This window comes from Nematolebias whitei, chromosome 9 (assembly GCF_014905685.2).
Source record: "Nematolebias whitei isolate Nwh7 chromosome 9, NemWhi1, whole genome shotgun sequence".
Lineage (NCBI taxonomy): Eukaryota > Metazoa > Chordata > Actinopteri > Cyprinodontiformes > Rivulidae > Nematolebias > Nematolebias whitei.
In genome coordinates, this window is record NC_056506.1 from 39,701,854 (window position 1) to 39,714,915 (window position 13,062).

General features: G+C 39.3%; 2 protein-coding genes across 5 annotated transcripts in view; one reads left to right on the forward strand and one right to left on the reverse strand.

Moving 5' to 3' along the window:
• rgs20 (regulator of G protein signaling 20) overlaps positions 1-5,327 on the reverse strand; it is a 15,439-nt gene extending 10,112 nt beyond the window's left edge. The window contains exon 1 of one of the 2 annotated variants that reach the window (XM_037681807.1): positions 5,065-5,327. In XM_037681807.1, coding sequence (XP_037537735.1) covers positions 5,065-5,289 — 225 coding nt within the window. In that variant the 5' untranslated portion in view covers positions 5,290-5,327. Of the gene's footprint in view, positions 1-1,302; positions 1,384-5,064 lie in introns of those variants that run through there. The other variant, XM_037681809.1, reaches the window with a different exon arrangement.
• Positions 5,328-6,186: 859 nt separating this feature from the next.
• Positions 6,187-13,062, forward strand: part of atp6v1h (ATPase H+ transporting V1 subunit H) — a 37,521-nt gene continuing 30,645 nt past the window's right edge. For 2 of the 3 annotated variants that reach the window (XM_037681810.1, XM_037681812.1), the window contains exons 1-5: positions 6,187-6,235; positions 6,813-6,961; positions 8,432-8,531; positions 9,234-9,323; positions 9,730-9,843. In XM_037681810.1, the coding sequence (XP_037537738.1) occupies positions 6,858-6,961; positions 8,432-8,531; positions 9,234-9,323; positions 9,730-9,843 (408 nt within the window). In that variant the 5' untranslated portion in view covers positions 6,187-6,235; positions 6,813-6,857. Of the gene's footprint in view, positions 6,240-6,812; positions 6,962-8,431; positions 8,532-9,233; positions 9,324-9,729; positions 9,844-13,062 lie in introns of all 3 variants that reach the window. The other variant, XM_037681811.1, reaches the window with a different exon arrangement.

Consider the following 13,062-nt stretch of genomic DNA (forward strand, 5'->3'; position numbering starts at 1 on the left):
ATATGACTTAAGAGGAAGGGAATGCTCTTAAATTCCAAGGATAAATCTGAGTTGGATCAACACAAAACAGACAACTTATTAAATAAATATTTTTTAATTGTATCAAATGATGCATCACGTTGATTCTGTGTCTTGGTTTTGATGATCAATCAATCAATCAATCAATCAATCAATTCAACTTTATTGTCCATAACATTCAATGAAATGGAGATTCGTCTTTGACATCTGGCTTATAAAAACAAAATAAAAATGTGATTAAAAAACTTTAAAACCAAGCTTTGCTGAATCAATTAAAAACATGCAGTTAAAACCATTCTAAAATACACTATACATTAAAATATGGAACTTCAGTACTTCAGTTTTAAGTACAAACTACAAAACATACTGATATGGTTGGGTACAAGTACTGAACAGAAAACAAGTGAAAAAGCAGCCAAAGCCCTAGAAGAAAGAAGAGCTTTAAAAAAACATTCAGAAAGCCTGGCGATTATCTCAAAATGACAAAAATGCTTACTGAAAACAAAGCGTAATAAGGGGGTATCATTTGCCCAGTACTGTAAATGTCTGCACATATGCACTCATGAAAAACAAATCAGTTTGTTTTGTTATGGTCTAAATTTAAAACTTCAACCTATGTTGGCGTTTGAGGCTTGCCACATGAACAAAACAGCATTTGCTGCACAGTTTCTCCTTTTAGAAGTAAAAGGTGCTGCCAGTACTGATGCAGAGGACAACACTGCCATCTGAAGGCAGCTACAGCACTAACTCGATCATCTGTGGAAACATCATGTACTGATTGAGGATGCCTTCAATATCCTGGGAAATTTTGTATTCTACAAACATTTTTTTGAACCACAGTCCCTTTTCTCTTTTGACATAATTTTAATGATAAAATCTGTGAAGGCCATTCAAGAAAATAGATAAAATGGGACTTATATTCTGATTTGTCACAGTAATTTGCTACAAACCATCAGACGCTTTTGCTTAGAGCGCGCGCTGTCTTCCTTTGTATAATCACAAGATGGCACTGTGTGCTCAGTACCTGCCTTTTCTACAAAACTCCAGTGTGACACACCTTTCTTTCTATCTATTACATTTATACCAGCACGATCATGGTATTCCCTTTCGGGGCCACACTATCAGTTAAGATGCCTCCCAATGCTGTGAAAATCAACCTCACCAGCTCCACATCGGGGCATGAAGATCCACAAAAAAGCAGTCTTAATGAAAGCCTGTCAATGCTTTATAATATAGACCTACTTAGGTCTATATTGTCAAAAGAGGGAGAAAGAATAGATTTACCTCCCACTCAAATAATTGCTTTTCCAAAGTGCTTAACTGAGGAGAGTCCAGATCATCCACACCTCTTCATCCCTGATTCTTCTCAGCATCTCACTTAACACCTCCCCTTGCGCAAATGTTATGCAACGCAGACCCGCAAAAAGTGTCTGTGAGACCAATACACACAAAGCAGAGGATGAGTTGGAAAAAACACACTGTTTCCCCTTTAAGGGCTCAATTCCAAGTAAAGTTGAGAGTTTATCTGAGCCCACAAGGCCACAATGACAAGACAGAAAACAGCTGCATGACAAGCTGAACAAAATCTTTTCAGGATTTGATGAACAGGATTGTAAACATTGCCTAGATTAAGTGGAGCTGGAGCTCAGTATGCAGAAAGGAACTGGTGGGGTGGCTGCAACATTTGCACTTCAACACTTCAGCATCACGAGTTACTTTGAAGGTGAAGATTGTTCAGTCACAGCAGCAAACGTACACACAAACTATACGATGCTCTGCGCCCAGATTCATTTTCCCATTTTCCCAAGGCACAAGAAATGTCAGAGTCAATTTAATAGTGCATAATCAGCATCATCGCAATCAAGTTACAGATTCATACTATGTTTGGTTTTTCCATTGACGAAGTGCAGCAGGTCTCCATGCAAAATGACTCTCCAATTTAGTGCAATTGTTAATAATAAACACAGAACAAACACTTTTAGAGCTTTTCAAAGCTTTGTGCACAGTGTCATACTGAGAACACAAGACACTCTTTTTACTGGAATTGATCCTGGAAGTTGCATTTATTAGTTTAAGTTCCGCTACTGGAGCTATTGCAATAAAATGATTTCATTTTAAACAAGCTTTAAAAAACTACGACATTTCAGATGATGGAGTACTCTTGAGACTGTGTGTAAGTTTATGTATTTTATATTAAACCGAGGAAAAATGATTTTGAGTGAAATCCTGTGCACATTAGAACAATTACTCATTTCAGGTTCAATGTTGATAACCTTTAATGTGGTGATTTAGAAGCCAAGTGGCATCTTTTCACATCATCTTCTTTATATAATCAACACGTACTTCAAGCTTCAAGGGATGAGAACCAGCACCTCCAAATCTGAAACCATGTTCCTCAGTTGGAAAAGAGTGGATTTCTCTCTTCGGGTCAGTGGTGAGGTTCTGCCTCAAGTGGAGGAGTTCAAGTATCTCAGGGTTTAGTTCACAAGTGAGTGAAGAATGGAGCGTGAGATTGATAGATGGATCGGTGCAGTGTCGGTAGTATTGCAAACTCCGTGCCAGTCCGTTGTGGTGAAGAGGAAGCTGAACTGTAAAGCAAAGCTCTGTTTACCAGTCAGTCTACATTCCTACCCTCACCTATGGTCATGAACTCTGGGTAGTGACAGAAAGAACGAGACTGAGTATACAGGCGGCTGAAATGAGTTTCCTTTGCAGGGTAGTTGGACCCTCCCTTAGAGATAGTGTGAGAAGTTCAGTTATCCTGGAGAGACTCATAGTAGAACCGCTGCTCCTCCTCATCAAAATGATCCAGTTGAGGTGGTTTGGGCATCTGGTAAGGATGCTTCCTGAGCGCCTCCCTAGGGAGGTGCTTCAGGCATGTCGGACTGGGAGGAGACCCCGGGGAAGACCCAGGACACGATGGAAAGACTACGTCTCTCGGTTGGCATGGGAACACCTTGGGGTCCTTCCAGAAGGCAGAAGAGCTGGAAGAGGTGACTGTGGAAAGAGATGTCTGGGCCTCCCTGCTCAAGCTGCTGCACCCGCGATCCGACTGCAGAATAAGCGGAAGATGATGGATGGATGACTGGATGGATGGACATACATACTTAAAGCTCTGCACATTGTCCATTGCTTAAAACTTACTTAAAAGCATTAACTTTTAGAGTCAATACTGTCTGTGAACAAAATTATGACATGAACCAATGGACACATTTTAGTAAAATGTTTCAAAATTCATCGTCTCTGTATCTATACGCTATAAAACATTTGGTGTTAACCCAATTCAAGATGGCCTCAACAGTTAATCCACCTTAGCCAACACAAAATGGTTATAACTATAAGGTCCTTTGTGCTGGTAGTAGCTGAGAGTCATCTTAAACACATCTGTTACACACTTATATATTTTAATTATTCATAATATTTACAAGGTTTGACCAAAACGGTTATAACTTATGAACTTATATATGTGAACTTATGTAACTTTATGAAATTTCCCTTTGGGATCAATAACGTATATTGAACTGTCCCTTTTTATCACATGACAATGCGCTGTATTAAAAATGTACAAGGTAGAAACTTTTTTTTTTGATTTAAAGAGAACATTTCTGAAAACAAACAAAAAAAGATACTTAGTCTATACATGCCAATTATCATTTCCCAATTTTTATTCCTGGGCTGTAAAAAAACAAACACATCCATCAAAAGCAAATAGGGTACCGAAGTCAACAACCATGAACTGATAGACTGGCTAATTACATTATTTCCATAATATTAAAAGGTTGACGTCAACGCTCCTCAGTGTGAAAAATGAGACGGCACATTTAATACAAACTCAGTCCCTTCTCTTGAAGTCTGACCGTGGAAACGTAATTCTAGGTTTGAGCTGAAGGGAAGACAGTTTGCCAGCTCTCCAGGCACTTGAATTGCATCTGTTCTGGGTAAGACAACTAATGACATTATTATTTACTTTGTTCACAGACCCTGATGACTCGTAATCTGCTGTCGAAGTGCCTCTTAAAATCAGTGTGAATAAAGGTTTAATCAGAGAGAATGAGTGAAAACACCTGTGAATAGGTGGAGGGCTTTCGTCAGGGTTATTAAGAACTCTTGTGCTTTTCCCACTAAAAATGTCTGCTATAAAAAGAGGGCCTCATTGATTCAGACCTCAATACTTACTTGTTAAATTCATACATAACATTAAGGTACAAAATGTTCCTAGACAGCTAGGATTTTCAAGTCACAATTATGTTGCATGTTTGCATACTCGTTTCCTTCAGTTGTTGTTAGACTGCTATAAGATCCGACCACTGGAGTGTGCATAATGAACGCCAATGACCTGGACTAAGTGCCCTCTTGATTTTGACCTCCCAGTCAGATTTGACTGCAGTTCCTGTGCCGTCCAATCCCTTCCTGCCTCTGAATAGCCACACAGCTCTCCTCAATAGAGAATGCTGTAGGAAGTCCTTAATTATCTATTTACCTGGAATCGTTCTCAAACTTTACGTGAAATCCTTCATTTAGCCACTTCGTGTCTTTACAACACAACCGCTCAGATGTCTCTTACTGAACGATGCACTCGGACGTTAACGCTGGCTGCAGCGCATTTCATTCGACCCCACGGCTTTATTTAGAGTTACCTCAAATTGCACTATTTCCAGGCGCACCATCTTCTCCTTTTAATCTTCTTAAGCCTTGTTTAGACTGGAAGTACTTCTGTAAATAGAGGTTTAGTGTGCGGCAAAACCAGCTAAGACTAGAGCAATTTATTATTAGTAAGAAGAAAAGAACTTAAGTTAAGGGATGTTTTCTTTAATGCCATCAGTTATTGAATTATAAATGTTAGATGAATTATCTGTAGGGACCATTTTAATCCAGTATGGTACTGTTTTTTGGCAGGCAACAATGATCAGTGTCATTTTGCTTTTTGTCTTATTATTAGAGCTACAATTGAATTTAATATAGCTTGGGTTCTACCTACCTGAATTGAAACCCTTATTTCAATCATGAAAAATAAACAGGACTTTATGAAAAGTCACATGTTCATACCTCAAGGCACACCATCTCTGGTTCCTCCTGGTAAGAAGTGTTGTAGTTGACTTGGTAGCTCACGTTTCGTCTGCATGCCCGGGCCAGTCCCTGTATCCACTGCCACATCAGGACCCTGGTGCGTTTGATCCCCCGCAGCACAGACGTGGGCCTGATCTCCCACTGCCTCACCGCCGCTGCACTAGCACATGGCATGATCTGACTATAAAGCCTCACTCGCCACATGAGGCCCGAGTCCGTTTGAGATCATAAGAAATCCATGCATTCCCATTCCTCTCTTCTATGTTTTCCCAGCATTGTCTGAACTGAAAGATTTTTTGTAGGGACAAAAAAAAAAAAAAAGGCGGGGAAAGCATCAACGACCCTGACGATGCAACGAGTGTTTACAAAGGAGAGGGCAGAAGGGGATTAGGACAGTGTTCCCACTGGATGCAATCCTGATTCCTCTGCTTTACTGCGTCTCACCAGCTTAGGCCAGATTAAACCTGGAGGTCTTAATGTCTGAACAAGATGGACAAAGAGGGAGACCAGTGACAGGCATGGAATTATTCATGACTGCTTATGCTCTGTAATAATTTCTCCTTTATAATAAATCTTCAGCTGTGCCAGTCTGTTTGTGTTGATAAACGTCAAACCTCTTCATTGGGCAGTGACTTCATCCGCACTAGAACTCAAAAATAAAACAGATAGTCCTGTGATAAAACAAATCAGAATTTAAATAAGTAAGTCACATGAAGCATAAACAAATATGTTTATCAAATGAGCTGGTCTTCATTTATTAAGATGACATGGTCTTATCTGTAAAAAATCAACAACTTATAATTCTCTATTTAGTTTTCACAATATTTATTCTATCATAATAAACATAAAGACATGTGAGTTAAATGTGCAGTTGTGTTACTGATTTGTTGTTGCAGGCTCAGTCTGTGTGGCTCTCAGTTCACTATTTCTTCTTTAAATCTACACGTTTGGTAGAAACCTCAAGTAGTTTTATAGTAGGGGCAACATTTATTTAAAAAGTTCATCTGTATGTTGATTAAATCGTTTCAAACTTCAGAGAAACTTGCCTTTGGTACAGATGCTGCTGCGGAAGGGAAGCATGTGACCGCCTGACTGTCACATGACAGACCGTGTTGTAGTCTGTCAGCTGTTAGCACAACACAACAGCAGGGTAAGTACGTATACAAGCTATTTTTTTTTATACAGAATAATTTGGCCAACACACTTTTTTTTTGTTAAACTGCGTTACATTTTATGTCGTTCCCCATGTAGTTCTCATTATGTTGACAGTTTCCAGAATGCATTCGAAGCTAAATTAGCAGAGCTACTTACGGTTAGCATGTTTAGCTAGTGGTGGTTTGGAGCTAGCCCATGGGCAAGCTAACGGTGCTTCGTGTTTCTGTAAACCGCTAAATATGGCTGTTTTTCTTGTTTAAAATATTTCGGGTTACAGTCCGATTACTGTGAAATGCCACCGGCTTACTATTATCACCCTTTATCCCTGAAAGGTCCTTAATGAATAATCGTGACATTGATTGGCTTAGCTAACACAGGAGCTAGCTGGTTTTTCCTGTTAGCTTGTCAAATGAAAACAATTAATATTAAAAACTATATATTATTGCTAATTACTTATAGCTATAAATATGTCTATAAAAAGGCTGTTTACTACCCTCGACTTGTTAAACATCACAGCAATGAAACCTATCATCTGACCTGGTTTTGTGTGTCTGTTGGTTATTTTTCCACAGGTGGTATTTTTAATAATAGATCATTTTTAGAAAATCTGTTACAAGATGGATATTCGCGGGGCTGTGGATGCTGCAGTGCCCACCAACATCATTGCTGCAAAAGCAGCTGAGGTTCGGGCCAATCTGGTCAACTGGCAATCCTACCTGCAGTAAGTTTATTACTGTTATTATTATTATGAAGTTCTAACTGATTTCAGAAAATGTTTGTTTGTTTTGTACATAAAATTTCATTGGATATGCAACTGAAATGTAGAAATAATGTAGAGATAGCAGTTCTGGTGGATTGGCCATGACTACTAAATTCACGTTTTGGTTTTAGATGTTCATGCAACAAGTTTTGCAGCTAAATTCCACTCCAGTGTTGATGTGAAAAGTTTTTGTATTTTGTTTTATTATATATCCACGTACTTTATAAAGTCTACTTAAAATGATATACGTATTGTTTTGTACTTCAGCATATTCTTAGATGAGTGTATTTCTTAGTTTATATCTTAGATCCTTATTACTGTTTCATTTTACAATTTATATTTTTGCTATTGTTGGATGTAACTGAGACCCTGTGTACACAATTTCATTCCACCTCAAGTATCACATTAGATGCGAATGATAATAAAACCTACTTGGACTTGAACTTGATATGGAGCCCCTACGTTCCATTTGACTTGGCACACGACATGTTTACTGACTAATCGTGTTTGTGGGGTTTTGTTAGTTGTTTTTTCCCCTGTATTATTGTATTATAGTCAGCACATAAGTGTTTTCAGACCAGTGGGCTTCTAAAATCACTCGTTTTTTTTTTGTGACGGGGGAAATAATTGCAAGTTTGTTACAGTGCAAGTGTCTAAAAGCAGTCTAACAAGTTTGAGTCAGGGCCTCTGGATGGATTATTTTTTGTTGAAATGTTTCGTCATTTATCCAAAAGACTGAAGATGTCCTCTGGATAAAAGACAAAATGTTGTTTCATTAGATTTGTTAGATTTATCTGCCTGGATTATTGAGCATGCACCAGGACATGTCTAAATGCAGCGTTTCCTGGTAATCCTGTATTGAGTGTGATTCACTGTCTTGAGTGGTACTTCCTCTTTTAAGTTGACTGTTTTTGTACAGCAGTTCATATTTATGACCCACAGCCAAATTTTTGAGCCACTCTATGTCCAGTGGTCTGATTTTAGTGTGATAAGTTTACATGTGTACCTTTGCTGTAAACTTTACTGTCCTAGTTGTGTGTTCATCTAGACTAGAGCACATCAGATCTGTTACCTACCAATATTGCTTAAGCTGCATTTTGCAATTTAATGGGGCATGTCAGTGACAAGAAAACCCACAAATGTGTCAATGACATGGATGCCTTTGTTTCAAAAATAAAATAGAAATGTACTTGCGATTATTTATTAGATTTATTTTCCCCTGAAGTCATTTCCCCAGTTCAGATATTTTGTTTTAGTGCAAGCATTCCTTAGGTGGATTTTTGACTTACTTATAGTCTCCTGAGGTGACTTTTGCAGTGAATTGGTGCTATAAACAAACTGAATCTGAATTAACACCAAGTTTCAGTCATGTTCCAACATTTCTTTGTCGCAATTTTGTATTTATTTATTTAATTATTCATTTGCTTGTAGGAGTCAGATGATCTCTACTGAGGACTGTGAGTTCATCAAGAAATTTGAAAAGGCCAACTCTGAAGAGAAACAACTCATTCTGACCAAAGAGGGACACCAGGTAATCTTTGTGCACCATGTGCACATCTGTGTTTGTCAATAATTTGTGCTCACTCAACTCAACCAGTGCAATATGTGACAGATCGGTTTTACAGCTGTATACAGCTAATAAAACTGCAAATTATAACTTGTATAATACAATGATTAGGAGCATTAATAAACTTTAGGGTTCTTTCAAATGAATGAGTCAACTGGCAGTTGTTTTAATGCAATCATGTATTTCCCATAACACTATTGCAAACACAAATATCTTTGTTCCATCATCTTCATTTAAGATCCAGGAGCTTAGACTGAAAGCACAGCATACTATCCTTGCACACTTTGCTTTAACCTGCTTTATTCCTGTAAAATGTTAGAATTGTGCAGTTCAGCAATAAGACTTAAAAACACTTGAAGCATTTTTCCACTTCTAAAAAGGTTTGACTTTCTGATTTAAATTTAATTTCCCCTTGTACCCAACACTAACATGTCCATCTTGATGCAGCTTATTTCTCTTACATTATTGTTGCTCTGAAGTCGTCCTAAAGAGATCACTGCTCATTGGGAAAATTGTGTTGACAAAACTTTTTAGTCTTAAGCTTGCATGTTGTGGACATCAGCTTGTGTCGAGTTCATTTTCAGACATGCCTGACGACAACAAAAAAAAAAGACAATTTGTTGATCTTTTTATGTCACACAAGTTTTGTTTGTGCTTTTATTTTAGTGTGCAAAAACATTTCTGAACTTGATGGCTCACATCTCCAAGGAGCAGACTGTCCAGTACATCCTGACTCTGATTGATGACACTCTGCAGGTAAACAGACAGAAACTCTGGGTTTGAACAAATTTGACAGGTATAAATTTGAAGCTAAATTTATATAAGCATCACTTTGAAGATCACACTGTTCTACTCTCAGGAAGAATGAATTTGATTTAGGTTTTGCAGATATTCCACAAATACATGGGGAGTGGTAGAAATATCTATAGACAGTAATTTTCTACCTTTTTGTATCTTACTAGGAAATATTTAAACTTTTAGAAGGAATAAGTACAATAACAGTTCCCCTTTTGGGGAGTTAACATGTTCATTTGCATTTTAATATACGAGGGTCGTCTTGTGTGTTTGCTTCCAGCAATAAATTTTACTTCATGTTGTCAGTTTCATATACAATTTTGCAGAGCAAGCCCTCATCCAAGATTGTACTTAACTTGTCATCCAGGAGAACCATCAGAGGGTGAACATCTTCTTTGACTATGCCAAAAAGACCAAGAACACTGCATGGTCCTATTTCCTTCCCATGCTGAATCGTCAGGACTTGTTTACTGTCCACATGGTAAGTTGAGAGTCACAGCATTATAAACACCAGTCAAGTAAAGTGAATAACCTCAATTATCTTGTTACATTGGTAGCTCTAAGCTGTGTTTTGTGCCAGGCAGCAAGTCAGGTGTAAGATATTGGTACTCTTGTGTTTACCTGGAAAAATGGACAGGTGAAAAGATTTAAGTGCCTGAAGTGGTTTATAACTGCAAGAAGTGGTCACAGAAAGGACCCTCAGTGAACTGGCAGCGAGGTCATTGATGGTCTTGGAAAGCAAAGGCTTAGCATTGTAGTTATGTCTGACAGAAAAGCCTCAGAAGTCAGTGTTTCCCCTAGATAACTTGCCATGGCAGGGCACTCATCTTGTCTGTGATTTTTGTCGGGGGTGGGGTGGTGGACGGAGACACGTCCTGAGCTGCGCTGTTTATACCGACAGTTTGGGAGTGGGATGACAAAGGCACAGCTGCGTTCTGTTTGCACCATCAGTTTTACAGTTTTAGAGCAGGGGTGGAGGAGAGAGACAGACACATTTTTTTTTTTCATTTACCCTTTATTTATCCAGGTAGTCTCATTGAGCCACGAGAACTCATTTTCAAGAGAGACCTGTTTAGGGAGCAGATGGGGGTTAAGGGCCTTGCTCATGGGTCCAGAGTGGGGCGAATGAGGGTGGGAGCAGGTGTGGGTGCTTCACCTACCCTACCCGCATTTTTGATGTTGTCGGTACCGTGGCTTGAACCAGCAATCTTCCGATTACAGGCCCACCTTCTCTAACCTCTGCGCCACCACTCCCACATTTCAGTTATGTGCAGTCTGTACAGACAGCATTTTTTTTGGAGGGGTGGGACAGAGACACATCTGAGCCATGCGCTGTTTGTACAGACAAAGGCTGCCTTTAGCTTTTAGCTCGTGCACCTACAGTGCGAGCCGCTAGCGTTATGTCAGTGCCGACAGGTGGTTGTCGGGGAGGGGGGGGGGGGCGCTCGATGGTAGGGGAAACACTGGAAGTATAACTGGCTAAAAATATTAACACAGGCTTTTTTTTAGATACATTTCAGAACATGATGCACAGCAGCTTCCTGAATTTAAAGGAACATTAAACAATAAGTAACTGTACTGACCTGTGTTCATTGTGCATCCTAACTCAGTAGAAGAAAGTGGTCTTGTATGATGATTTTGTTTTGGTTGTATCATGTGTATGGCCAGGCATGTATCGTTAACTTGTAAAAAAAAATCTGTATGGACATCCAGCTTCCTGCCTTTGTAATGAAAGAAAACATTCCTGAACTTAAGTTCTTTTCTTCTTACTAATAATAAATTGCTCCAGTCTTAGCTGGTTTTGCTGCACACTAAACCTCTATGACGGAAGTACTTCCAGTCTCCAGTTAAAGCCATTTACCTGCCGAAGGAGGAGGTGTGGTATTGCATGAGAAAATCTGGAGTGGCAGAGAAGTATGCTAGACTGGTACAGGACATGTATGAGGACAGCAGCACAGCGGTGAGATGCGCTGTAAGAGTGACGGATAGCTTCAAAGTGGAGGTGGGAGTGCATCAAGGATCGGCTCTGAGACCCTTCTTTTTTGCTCTGGTGATGGACCGACTAACAGATGAGGTCAGGCAAGAATCTCATTGGACTATGATGTTTGCAGATGACATGGTGATCTGTGGTGAGAACAAGGAACAGGTGGAAGAGAACTTTCAGGGGTGGAGGTATGCACTTTGAAAGAAGAGGAATGAAAGTCATCCGTAGTAAGACAGAGTACATGTGTGTGAATGAGAGGGAGGCCGGTGGAACAGTGAGGCTACAAGGAGCAGAGGACACAAAGGTGCAGGACTTTAAGTACATGGGGTCCACTGTCCAGGGAAATGGGGAATGTGGTAACGAAGAGAGTCTAGGCAGGATGGAGTGGATGGAAAAAAGTTTCAGGAGTGATTTGTGACAAAAGGGTGTCAGCAAAGGTCAAAGGAAAAGTTTACAAGACAGTGGTGAGACCAGCTCTGTTGTATGGTCTGGAGACAGTGGCATTGACAAAAAGACAGGAGAAAGAACTGGAAGTTGCAGAAATGAAGATGTTGAGGTTCTCCTTAGGAGTGACAAAGATGGATAAGATCAGGAATGAGATCATCAGAGGTACAACACAGGTTGAACAACTGGGAGATAGAGTTAGAGAGACCAGACTGAGATGGTTTGGACATGTCCAGAGGAGGAACAGTGGGTATATTGGTAGAAGGATGTTAGAAATGCAGCTGCCAGGAAAAAGACAAAGAGGAGATATATGGATGCAGTTAGAGAGAACAGAGGATGCAGAGGACAGAGTGAGATGGCGGAGGATGACTCGCTGTGGCGACCACTGAAGAAGGATAAGTCGAAAAAAGATTATCTTGAGAGCAAAATGCTCTTTAAAAAAAAGCATGAGCATTCCCAATTAACATGTTCCTGTTGTGTTTTAATTGACAAGTCTGAGCTCAGAACAGCTTTGTAAACAGTGTACAGTATGTGCACAGTGATCTGTGATCTATAAATACCTTTGGTTTGACTGTAAAACTTAACTACTACCATTTAAGGAAAAAGCACCAAATGATAAATAGCACGCTGTTTTACTCAGTAAATTGTTTTTTTTCACAACGATCAATTTTTAACAGATGTTTGTTGCTAATCTTAGCAAGGCATCAATAATTCCTCACACCACAACCTTCCCCTATTTTTTCTCAGAAACGGATAATTAATGTAATGATCTATTTGCTGCTCTTTGGTTCAAGATTGACCCATCTAATGACAAGCCTAGTACTATGACAGGACACACACACAACTCTGACTAATTAAGAAAACCATCCTGATGGTTTCCAGCAGGTGGGCATAATGTGGCTTCAAGTGTGTGACACAACACTTCACTCAATCCAGGTGTCATGCTGAGACTAGCTTTTAGACTTCAGCCTGGACGTTTCCACATATCTTCCACTGGCAAGTTGGAAATTGGCACTCCAAATTGATTTTGTTCCTGTCTCATTACAAGGCAGGCACCATTTACCAAGCTGAAATTGTTGATGGGATATTAATTTGTCCTGTTTTTATTTTTATTGTTATTATTTTAGATGGAGACTGAGCTACAGGTTTTGCTAAACTTTTTTCAAAGTATTTCCTGATAGTCTTATAAACTAAACCTCTCATTATCTCTACATGTTCAACCTTGAACTCGCTTAACTTTTTCTATAAATGTGTCGAATTTAAATTAAAGAA